The sequence below is a fragment of the Stegodyphus dumicola genome, chromosome 4 (genome assembly GCF_044657685.1).
Source record: "Stegodyphus dumicola isolate Sdum_Otavi_A_Nest chromosome 4, ASM4465768v1".
In the NCBI taxonomy this organism is placed as follows: domain Eukaryota; kingdom Metazoa; phylum Arthropoda; class Arachnida; order Araneae; family Eresidae; genus Stegodyphus; species Stegodyphus dumicola.
In genome coordinates, this window is record NC_140771.1 from 165,883,852 (window position 1) to 165,897,090 (window position 13,239).

The window sequence follows — 13,239 nt, forward strand, 5'->3', positions numbered from 1 at the left end:
TGGTCCAAAGTTCGAATCCCGCAAACGGATTGGCTGCATGGACGTTTTCGTGGTTTTCTCTTTTAGTTAGCGTATATACGAGCCAGTTTCCCTTAGAAAGTCCTCCACGAAAGCATCCCTCCCCTTAGGCAGATTTTCCTCGAGGCTCTGTCTTATGTCTGCCATTATCATTAACCAAACTTAAATTTTATTTAAAAATAGTCAGTAGTGTACTCGATTCGTTTTTGCGCTTCATAAAAAGTTTTAATCGATTTCTACTATTTTGTTAAGCCCTCTAATTTTACAGGAAGTTCTGTAAGAATGCTATGAACTGCATTTAATTTTTCCTTCTCTTACTGTTTGACCCTATTCTGTCCAAAAATACACACTTTTTTATGATTAGAACCCATTGCATTTAAAATGAACCACTGATTGCTGTTCTGTAGAAGGCAAGACCAAATATTAAGCATTGTTTTAAAATGCAAGAACAAGTACAGCAATAACAGTCAATAGTTGTCCATAAGAACTAAAAGTAGCTTACCGTGAATCCATTATGTTTTCATCTAATGAAAGGCCAGATGTTGTGAGTGTGTCGTTATGTCACGCTTATCCATAATTGACGGCACATCTCGCACCTTGGCAAAATTTCACTATCGACGGTTATAGTACGAAATGCCAAATGTTTTTTCTTGTCTTGAAATATAAATTAATCTCTTGTTAAATAATAGGAGCTCAGAAACCTTTGTCATTTACATACAAGATCATAATGAACGTATCGGTGTGTGAAGCTACTGAAGAAAACGAACGTTCTAGCTTGCATTCACCATCGTAAATAGTTGAGGTGAAATGCTTTTTTATCTTTTGTGGGTGGTTGGTTTGGATTACGCTAGAGATATCTGCCTGAAGGGTAGAGTACTTTCCTACAGAACTTTCTAAGGAAAATTGGCTCGTTTGCGCTAATGGGGAAAACCATGAAAACGACCATACAGTCAGATCATTTGTTTGGAACCGAACCCAAGTCAAACTCCCAGTGCTCAGCGACTTTACCACTTGGCTGCTGGTGAGCCTCGTGTTGAGACTGAAAACCTTTTAATTGGTTGTCAATAATACGAGTTAAGAAACCTTTATTTAATTTCAACCACTGTTAAATAGTTTAGCTTGTGATCAGCAACTCAATTACTCAACAGCGGTTACAACTGGAAAAACTTTCTCTTTTCATATTACTGACAAAGCAGTTAAAAAGTTTCACTCAAGAAAAATAAAAGGAAAAATTTTTTTGACCGATTAAAAAAATTCGTTAATTATTCTGTTATTTCCATCAGTTAGTTATGCACTGTCAAGCATATTAATTTTATGTAAGCTTCTAGTCGTTTTTGCTCTTATTGAAAACGTTCACAGTTTAGACTGCATTTTTGATATCAACTCTAGAAATATCTAAGTAATTTTTCTCAGCAAAGTGAGACATTAATTTTACTCAAGCAAAAAGATATATTAATTTCGCACAAAAACGCGTAAAAACTGTGTTCTTTTAAAATAAATAATAATTAAAATAACATAAAATCTGAGAGGTTTCAGATTTTAAATGTCGCCCCAAATGGTTTGTTAATGTTTTTTACTCTCTCGCTGAACTCGCATTCTACCAGTCTGCTGTTGCTAACAGTTCTGCTAATCCAATTGTTTTTGTCGTCTTAGATTCTTAACTATATGTGGGCTAAGTGCGAGGGAAATTATTAAGCATAATTTTTCCCGCACTTAACCACAGCACAAATCAGAAACAACAACAAAACAGAACCACAACAAAATCAGAAACAACAACAAAACAGAACCACAACAAAATCAGAAATTTTTGAAGCTGCGTAGTAGCATATGTTTAGAATTCCCAATACAGTGGCAAGTGTTGGCATACATTTTTGTATTTGTTTCAGTCTTTACTTAGCTCATCACATCAATATTCAGTTTTCTGAGTAAGATGGCCAACAAAAACGTTTTTGTGTGTTTTTGTTTAACATTTTATATATGTTAACTTTATTTATTAAACATCACGTTCTTTGCAATTATGCGACTTAAAATTCAATCCCTGAGCAAAATTGCAACTTATTTCAAAACGGCATCATTAGCATTAAGATGGCCATACATGCTTTTATATTTGCTATATTATTTCTTGAAAAACCTTCTCGCGGCCAGGCTCTTAAAATGGTTATAACAAAAAAAAGGTATGTAATGATTTTAATGAGTCCAGTTATTGTAATTTTATAAAAATATTGAATATTTCTAATTAAACATCTCATGATCTTAATATATGTTTATTTTAAGGAGCCGCATTAAAAACAGAAATTATATTAAAATATTGCTTTTAAATTGCTTAGTTTAATACTTAAAAATTCCAGATTAAATTTGAAATTACCTTAAGCTTTACTAAATGACAACACGCCGTTGCGTGGAAGATAAACGTATTATATTTTCGGTCGTGTCAACACATTGCTTTCACGCAGCCGAGTTTATTAATTAAATTTGAAAGATGCATACCTTGCATTTTTCCGAACGGCAACAATCTCGAGCGCTGGAAATTAAAATGTTTTTATTTCGAACACTGTTGCCATATTTCCCTTTCAAATTGTTGATTTTGTTAATCAAAATTTCTTTAAACTTTTATGAAATATGACATAGAGTGAAAATTCGGGTTTCCAGGTCTCATGGTCGGGTGGAGGATTATGTTATTCAAAATTTGATGCCTCTAAATACCGATATAATATTTTCTAACAACGCGAGGAACATACATACATGCATTAAGATTCTGTTTATACTGAATCAACGCAAACTTTTAGACTATCATCCTTGTTTGGGCTTAAAAATGCAGACAAAATTATTAAAACAATGTTTGTCGTTCGTGAATTAGATTTCTCAGAGGCCTTTCACATCCATAAAGATATCGGCACTCGTTAATAACCCTACTTTTAATCTCTTTTTTACAGTTGGTTTCAGAGAATTTTTTTTCAACAATTTTCTTTCGCTTATTTTGAAACGGACGAAAACAATGGCTTAATTTTATACCATTTAGCTCGAACATTGTTGAATATTTCTTTGTTACTCTTACAAATTTCGTTTTCGTCATTTTCTCACCCGCAGCACCCAGTAAGTAAACAGACTGGCTATATAAAATTTTCGTTGTTGTCCCTAAGTGTAAAATAAATACGAGCCAGTTTATCTTAGAAAGATATCCACGAAGTCATCTTATCTGCCTAAAGAAGTCATCCCTCCCATAAGGCAGATATAGTACTTGAAGTGCTTTCTTGTAAGCAAATAATCAAGCCTTCGAGATAGTGGAGTGCAGATTTATTCATCTTACACCAGTTCCTCTTGCTTATTCTTAGTTGCTTCAGTATGCTAGAGAATATGTATACCATCATTTGGAAGACTTATTACGGTATGAATATAAAAATTCTTATAAATATAAAACTTCTATTATTTAAAATTTTGTTAGTGTAAATAAGTTGACCACATTCTCTGCTTTTAGATAATTTTTATTTAAGTTCTTGTGAAAGTAAAGTAGAAAACGGAGATACAAAAAGAACGGGAAAAAGGACTGAAAGAATAAACCACCTTATGTATCTCTCAAGTGAGGTAAAAGTAATGGAGTTTTAAGAACCCTTTATTGAGTTTAGTTGCTGAATGCAAAAAGAAAAACTATCTTATTCCTTTGTATTTTGCTCCCCTTATTTCAGAACATTTTTTCGGTCTTTTATTTATTTAAGTAACGGATTTCACCCCCATAAGGACTCTTATACATATTTTCGTCCTTTTGTGAGGGTTATTATATATATTTTATTTTATAAGGACTCTTATAAAATAGAATAAAATGTTGAAAATTCATTATATTCATGAAAACCGTTATGGTAATTTTACTCTTTCAAAGAAACGGAGAATGAATTTAAGTAAAATGTTTTTGCCCGAAGGAGAAACTTTAATAAGTATACTGTGTAAGGAAGTACATTCTTTTGTATTATAAAACCAAGATATAGTGTGGATTCCCACCAGCGCGACCGAGCGAGAAAGTCGTTGAACACTGGTAGCTCGGCCCGAGATTCGAATCCCGGAAAACGGGCTGGCCGCATGAACACTTTCGTGGTTTTCCCTATGTGTAACGGGTATACGAGCCAGTTTCCCTTAGAAAGTCCTCCATGAAGGCATCTCTCTCCTTATTCAGGTATACCATGAGGCTTTTCCATAATCACAAATTTTTTATTTAGAAAGACAGCGCATCACGATTTTGCTGCATTTAATTAGCAAACAAACTCTGTGAGGTTGTATAATTTTTTGTATTTGTAGGATAAATCTGTCTAGGTTTAAAGGATTCTTACCAAGGCACGAGGCATTTTATCCGTCTTCCAGTTTATAAAAATATGTAACGTATCTGATTTATACGAAGTCATTTAACAAACAAATTCCTCATTTTGCAATACCACAATTTATGGCCATTTTTTACAAATTGTCGATGTCATCCCGAACATGCGTTCTTTTTAAGTCCATTATATTGTTACTGATTCTTACAGGGCATTCCTTGATTAAAAGAAAATATCACGATTTTATCAGATATACTTAACATTTTTAAATATGATATATATATTAGCCACGAATAGTCTGAAGTTTTTGTCAGTAAAAATTTCAGTAAATCACAGGAAATTAGTTTCATTTTGTTACATGTGAATGCGTTAAAAATAAAAATAAAACTGAATTAGCGAATGACCATTTATAGTTATAAATACGTACCATTAAGTGGGATAATAGCTCTGCTTTCTCGATATATTACATTAAAACATTAAAGAATTCGTATTATTGTCAAACAGGTGAATCGCTTTCCTGGTGTCGTACATTCACAGACGTCATCATTTTAACCATCTTGCCAGATTAAAATACGATAGCAACCAATCTATGGATTGGAAAATCAAGTTTCAAATAATTTTCAAATTTTTGTCGGTTCAATATATCTTCCTGGCTGATTGGACCATCCACAATATCTTTTAAAATTTTCGTTGTTCTTATTTAGACGTCAGTTTGACTTATTAGACTCGTTGTTTTTCTTATTCAGACATCAATGCAACCACTCTGCTTAAAAACATTTTGAATTCCCTTATTCGAAACTGCATTAAATTAATTAGACTTCAAACCCTATAAGATTCAAATAAAGCTATTCTTTTATCTTGTCTGGACAGCCCTTTTTTATTGCTTAATTTAGATGACCCACCTAATGTATCTAGTAGTCATGCGTACTATGTCACATGTAGGTAGTAGTAGTCATGCGCAGGTGGCCCTGCTTAATGTATTTGTTGTTGGTATTGTTACTTATGCTCACTTATCTGTCAGTAACATCAGGACCAGCCCACGAAATTCTTCGCGTGAAGGAGCGCAAGATAAGCCTGTCTTTGGCAACAGCCTTGAGCACCTTACAAGTGACAGAGCGATTTAACTCAGTTACCCCCCCCCCCCCAATTTTCATGGAAAGCACCATGGGGACGGGTCCGATTTTCTCCCACCTCTCTCCCCTTCCACCTATCCACGCTAGAGGACTTTCGGCTCGTCGAATGTTCAGAATGCCGCCATGCCCCACCGACACTATTCATTTACAAACATCAGTGCCTTCTCCAGGATTCGAACCCTTCGGCACGGCAGTCAGCGACGCTAATCACTATACCGGTTGGGCGGCACTAGTGTATTTAATAGTAGAAATACATCATATGAGACTTGTATAAGACTGTATGTATGAGACTTGTATAAGTCTCATACATACAGTCTTATACAAGTGCATTTTTTAGGAAAATATAGTGCTTTTTATTAAACTGGCAACTGCGTCAACCTTTGACTATGTTTGAAATTTATACATGGCATATTGGGTGATTATGTGAGCCAGTTCCAAAGACAAAGCACGATAGCCACTTTAGAAAGAAAGCACACTGGAAAATTGTCGTATATTATTTCTCGAATACGTAACGCCAAGAGAAGAGGAAACACACGCACGAAAATGCTGTATATGTTTCTGGTAATGTATTTTGATAGTAATAATTTTTTTATATTCATGTAACTGGTGTAATTAATAATAAACGTTTAAAATGCCAGTATATTTATTCTTTAGCCTTTATACAAGTATAGTTTTTTGGCATTCTCTTTTTAACAATACATTATATTTCGCTTAGAAACAAAATTTAATTATAAAATAATAGTCTTTGGTAATACTTGAATTACAGTATCTGTATATTTCATTCCGCTCTAAGATACATTTAAAAGAACTCATCAGAGAGATTTGAAACAGTAATGATGATAAAATAGTTATCATCTTAATTATATATGCAATAATTTCTAAAAAATGGCAGCAATAGTTTGTTTGGATTTCACATAAGAAACATACCTGCCTCTTTATTACGTTTATCTGAACAAGAATAACAAGATTTCAGATCTATATATACAGTCTCTCTCACGCTCATTTGTTTTATCTTGTTGACAGATTAGCGCAGACATCCGTCTAACTATTTTAAGGTATACTTTCTAAAAGAAATTGTCTCGTATTTACATACACGGAAGGAAAACACGAAATTACTTATGCAGCCAATCCATTCGCTGATGTTCGAATCCAGGTCGAACGGCCGCTGTTGGTTGTTAGGCTGTTCGTCGTCATTTCCTAGGAATCGAGCTTATGATTAAACTACCATTGTTTAGCAATGTCAATCGTACAACCAGTTGTGGTTTCTTAAGTGATCAAGTTTAAATACTGCTGACTTATGAAAATTCTAACTCTTGGAAGACATTTACTATTATTTAATAAATTAAAAAGCACTTAACAACACTGACGCAGAGAATTCAGGTAAAATGTGAAATCATAATATATTACCTCACCAATTCAGTGTTTTCATGTTATTATGAAGCTGTTAGTTATTAGTTGAGCTTATGCAGAATTATATTTCTCGTATATAATTCTTTCTCGGGCCTTTGTTTCCACAATCCTGACTTGGGAGTTCGAGTTATCGACCAACAAGACGGCATTAAGCTGGAGTAATTACGGCAAAGTGAGCACAGAACACAACAATGGCAGGAGAGAAGACATTCAGAGAAAAGTGACGTTTATCTTTAGAGTACAGGAACTTCCCGAATCGAATTCACTGAAACAAGAACTGCATTTGTACATATCTTTTAGCCATCGTAAAATGGTACTTGTCTTCGTGATCCTCTCAGGAGGAAACTTAACTCGTGAAAGAAATGTGCACAAACTTCTAAATAGTTACGCCGATAATTTTTTCTTCAAGAAAAGTAATACCGTTTTATAAAAGATGTGATCTTAAAATAAATAATAATAAATTTTGCATCCTAAAATGAGAATTATTGATTATATTCCTTAATATCGAAATCTATAAAGTAGGTAGAAAAAATTGCATTTACAAGGAATATGTAATGAAAATGAGGAAAGGATAAAGAAAATTTCTTTCCGCAAATACTGCGAAATATTTGCTTAGTGTATGCCATTAAATTATCTTAAATTTTCAGTCGTGAGATGTGTGAACAAACAGCATGCATAATTTAGAATGTAAATTACTATGGTATAAACCTTTACATTATCCACTCCTTATGAAAATATTACAGCAAAAGATACGAGTCTGCTAACAAAAGCTAAGTTTATGTTAGTAAATTAATTGACGCAAATGAGAAAAATTATTATACTGTTCAAATTACAATAACTTAAATTTCGCAATTAATTTATTTCATAGTCGTTATAAGAAATATTAATATTTAGTTTATTACTCAGAAAAATGCCATCACAATTTAAATAATGGAAAGCTAATAATGGAGAGGGAAATTCTAACTTCATAAACATAAATAGCCTCAGGCAAAATGCGAAATTCCTCAGCTGAAATGCCTTTTTCTTGAAACGAAATTTATATTCTACTGAGTAATTTTAACTGATAACATAACAGCAAAACTCATATATATATATATCAAAGGGGAGTTTTCTGGAGTTATGGCACTGTCAGAAATAATATTTTCCTATTCCAGATGCCCCAAATTCTTTCTCTTAAATAGACACAAAAATGAAACGAATAATTAAAACGCAACGGTAATAGTAATACATTTTGAACAAAAATGTTTCAAAATTTTTTATATAATGCTGAAAATTAAAATGTTACTCAGGCAAACCTATGAAAAGGCAAATTATTAGTAGGGATATGTGATTTTTTTTTATTTAAGAAATAGACGAGTATAATCGCGAAACTTACCCAATATTAAAATTATTTGCGTATTGCTGATTATAAACTTTTTAAAGCAGAAATTATTAACAAGTGCGTATTTAAAATTAATTCGTTTAATTCCCGAAGTATTTACCGTCTATTTGCTGTTCGGAGCCTCAGCTGATTTTTCTTTCTTTAGGGCGTATATAGTCCAAACTTCCTCCTAAATGTGCTGATCAGCAGCCGAGCTGTAAAATCACTGAACGTTGGTAGTTCGACCTGGGTTTATTCCAGACGAACGGGCTGGCTACATGGGCATTTTCTTGATTTTCCTCATGTTTAATGTGGATATGAACTGAGTTTCCTTGGAAAGTCAATCTACGAAGTTATCTCTCCTCTTAGACAGATTGCCAACGCGTGCCATTCTTCTAACAGTTCAGTCATGTCACAAACTGTGGAGTAAGCGGGCGTTTCTTTTGTCTTGTTTTCCAAATTAGTGATCATAAATTTATATCAATATAAGACGTCATAGAAATGAAGTAATTAATAGAATAAAGAAATTTGCGCAAGAGAATAGGTGACACATATGTAATGTTCGCTCAGAAGGCGAGAAAATGATATTGTAGCGAAACATATCAATAATGCTAGTTATTTAAATAACTGAAATGTACTCACTACAAGATCACAAGGCATTAAGCGGCAGACAACATTCATTGGCAATTTTCAAGTGCAAAGCAAAAATAAAAAATAATAAATATGATTTGAGGTTATGGTGAAAATTTGTTTAAAAGCTAAACTATATCACTTAGATCCTTCTAGAAATCTTTTGAGACGTAAGGAATACATTATAAAGTTGGTTCATATTCCGAAAACAGATGAAATTAAAGAATAAATAAAAATGATTTTTGTAGTTGCAGTGAGCGATAAATCATTTAACAACAGTTCCTTACTGAAAAATAACTCTTCAGAAATACAGCAGACATGTTTTTTGCAAGTGCAAATTTTTTAGACGCTGCTGTTGCTGTCGTTGTCGTTTCGTCCAGGAATTTCATGAAAGAATGGTTGCCAGAGAAGGCACTTCTATTTCCACCCCAATTTTGAGGAAGGTCCCCCCGGAGGTGGTCCAAGAGTCTTCCACCCCTCTTCCCTACTACCAATCTACATAAAAGGACTTTAAGAGGACTTGATAACCAGATATTTAGTGTGCTCTTATGAAGCAAAGACATCATACTTTTACAAACATCCAAGCATTCTTCGGGATTCGAACCTATGCCTTTCGGTATCGCAGAGTAGTATCCTCTAACCACTATTCAATCTCAATCTGGGAGCCTTAGACGCTCCCAACTGTTCTCAAACAGAAATCGAACCGTTGAAGGAGCATGAAATAAGAATATTTTTAAGGTAAGTGTCATACTCTAAGCTCTACATGATTGCCTATGTTGACGTATAAATTGTTGACTTATTTATAACAAAATTGAAAGATTTATGCATTATTATAGCCTAAACAAGAAAATTTATTTGCACTCGGAAAAAAAAATGAAAAGTGTGTGATCAGTGATTAGGATATTTAAAAAACGACACCTCGACTGTCAGCAATACATTACCATGTATTTGTTATAATCAGATGGAATACTTGATTCAAAGCTATCGTTTATTTGAGTGAATATATGAAACACAGTTACTTCTCACAATGAATATGAAAACGACAACTCTAGTATTGGCATCCGAAAAGATGCTTTGAAATAAAATTCTTCATAAAATATGAGCTCAAATAGTTCTTATTTCGAATTCTGTTCAAAAATTAAAAAATCAGCATTTAGAAGGATCAAACTATGCATTTGTTCGCATCCTTGGGAGCCAGTTTAGATGATTTAAAGATTTCTTAAGCAGGAGAATGGTGAGAATAAGATAAAATACATTTTCAAAACCGAGTAAGGTGAATTCGATGAGAAGCACGATGGTGATGTCAGCAGCCCCCCCCCCAGAAAAAAAAAAAAAAAAAATATGACTCGCAAACAATTTCTCTCAGAGTTCAATCAAGACATTCTGGCTTATATTTAAAGCAGTATCATTATGTCATTAAAATTCTCGAAATTAGCTATTCAAAGCCTTCATACTCTCGTTAGCTGCCTACATATTGAGAAGTATTTAATATCTATTACATCGTAGATATGCAACAGAAGACAGCATCGAATGGAACTATCAATTATTTCTTTTGCACATTATTACAATAGTTTATTAATCATAGTAAGTTCCGAAAATATCTATTTTTATATTTTATTTCTTATTTTATCCTTTATTTTACGATTCACAGAAAAATTGGAATATATCTTCCCAATTTTTCTCGTAATATTCATTTGATATTAGGTCCTGTGATTAGGATGTATATATTTCAAGTGTAGCAAAACCATTTGAATTATTTTTTAACCGTGAAATAGATTATAAAAGGAGTAGTTACTTGTTAAAATATCACCACATTTTGGGAAGTCATTATGAAGTTTGGCAAAGAAATTTTAACATTTCATGTGTAGAGTTATTATATCGATTCAGAAACGTGGCATATATGCAATGCCCTCGCCGAGAAGAAACTCCAGACTTACCGAATACGCATTGAGGGTGCTTTCATTTACATCACGAAGGATGCAGAGAATACCTTATAAAAGGGCTACTGGGGATTAGGGACATGACTCCAGGGTTTGGACCCAGTCTCCAGATCCTGGTAATGGAGAATTAGCGTCTACCATCTTTTAGTTCGGGCACGACTTGTAGATTTTTATAGACATTTTCAGTCTCATGAAATTGAAGATATTTGCAATGTCATTGTCAGGATTCAAATTCCGGACCTTCGGCATACGTATTGAACGTGCTCCAGGAAGGAATGAGGGAAGGAGGGAGAAAATACGTTATACATAAATCAATGACAGAAAATTCATAAATGCAAAATCACAAGAAATCCCATTAAACAATTCTCTGAACGTAACTTCATTTCTATTAATTATTCATACTTATCAAGACAAGTACATGATTTTACTGGGTACACATGCATTTTTTCATTATTTCACGTCACGTTCGATGACTTGTGGTCTACAAGGAGGTCATTTTAAGTACCAGCTATAACGCATGCAAAACCTGGACTTGTGAGAACGTTGGCTGAATAGTCTGTCACTAAATAGGCCAGTTTCTTACACATGTAAATTTGATTCTTAACCCACATAAATATTAGTTTTTTTCTTAATCTTAACTACTTATTAGTTTATTATTTCTTCAATTATTTTACTACTTCATTTTTTCCCATTTTTACTATTTAATCTTTCTTATTATAACTACTTACAGTTCTTAACTGTCATTATTTCTTCACCTTCTAATTGTGTTGTTCGTTTTGTATCCATCTCAAATTACAGAAGTGAGTTAACGGCATGATCTGTTGAGAATATTATTGAATTCGGGAAAAAAAGACCACAAACAAGTATTCTAGGCCGGAATCTGCAAAATGAAACTAAAATATCAATGACATATCAGTAGTTCATCATAGCTCGACACTGATGATTGAATAATGAGAAATGTGAACTGAAAAACAAAGATAGAAACGGTGGCTTTTGTGATGCAGGATTGCAGCTATTTTACTTAATATAATTTATACTTGATATAAAATCACCTCAGTCAGATGCAGATCCTTCTTCTTTAGCAGTAAAACCAATTTTATAAATTTGTTTGCATCTGAAAAAAGTTCTGATACTTATTGTATCATTCTTCATCTTGGTTTCTTTTTCATTAAACATCCCACTTCATTATCATCATCGTTCCCAACGTCATACACAAATTTGTATTACACATACACACATATATCGAGCAGGCACTACTTTTATATCATAAAATATAAATCTACAATTTTTATAAAATGTTTCAGAATTAAAGATTTAAATAAAATATTTCTAATTGGATTCTCAATTTAACAAGTCAAAATAAGGGAAGCCAATCGGCCTGAAAGAGGAGATATATTTGTGGATGATCTCTGAACGGAAAGAGTTTCATATTTACATCGTATTTAAAAATAATCATATGCACACAGCCTTTTCCGGATTTAATCTCAGGTTGATGTCCAGTGTTTACTACGACCGGTCTTATTCAATCGGGCCCTTGATGGCATATTTTAAGGGGACTCACACACCTTAAAACCCATAAAATCTTTGAATATGTGACTGTTGCAAGAATTGGGATAACTTATTTATTTACAAAGCAATTACTTCCAACTTTTTACAGCTGACTACATAATATAACTGCTTTCTGAAATAGTAATCAGGAAGTTTGTGTTGCCCCAAATATTTTTATAATTTAATCCGCTTTGTGACAAAATTTTTCGTCATGTTTCCACCTTGCGCGCACATCTTAAAACATTCTGTTGCATAATTTAACTCCATATTTAATATATAGCTTTTATAACATTTGGAAACTACTGTGAAACAAAAAGTCTAAGAATTTCACGTTAAACTTTTATTTTGTTTGGAGTTGAGTTTATAAAATGTATTTTATTAAAAAAATCTGTAATGTATTCATGCATAAAATTTTTTAATATTAAAATAATCATCAGATTTTTGGTTCAATTAGAAAATAGTGCCCATACAAAGAATTTCATCAAATTTCAGGTATGTACCATTGGCCATTTTTAAAATGTCATGCGCGCAAGGTGGAAACATGACGAAAAATTTTGGCACAAAGCGGATTAAATTACAAAAATATTTGTGCCAACACAAACTTTCTGGTTGCTATTTTTCAAAGCAGCTATATTATGTAGTCAGCTGTAAAAAGTTGGAAGTAATTGCTTTTAAAATAAATAAAATATCCCAATTCGTGCAACAGTCACATATTCGAAGATCATAAGGGGTTTTAAGGTCTATGAGCCCCCTTAAAGTGAAAAATATCACTTTTTAAAAAATGCATAAAAAATTGAATTATTTCATAAAATCCATTTCATTTCTTAAAGGTGTGAAAAAATAGCAGTTTTACTTTATGAAATAAGATGGCAATTTATTCAATGTTTTTTACTTTTCCA

The 13,239-nt window shown here is 32.9% G+C and overlaps 1 protein-coding gene across 8 annotated transcripts in view; it reads left to right on the forward strand.

Moving 5' to 3' along the window:
• The first annotated feature begins 3,277 nt into the window (after window positions 1-3,277).
• The window catches only part of LOC146997746 (uncharacterized), a 42,963-nt gene continuing 33,001 nt past the window's right edge, over window positions 3,278-13,239 (forward strand). For 6 of the 8 annotated variants that reach the window (XR_015040821.1, XR_015040822.1, XM_085815733.1 and 3 more), the window contains exon 1: window positions 3,288-3,403. Coding sequence is in view for 1 of the 8 variants with exons in the window: in XM_085815737.1 (XP_085671863.1) it covers window positions 3,361-3,403 (43 nt within the window). In the remaining 7 variants the exon portion in view is untranslated. Of the gene's footprint in view, window positions 3,404-13,239 lie in introns of all 8 variants that reach the window. The other 2 variants (XR_015040823.1, XM_085815736.1) reach the window with 1 other exon arrangement.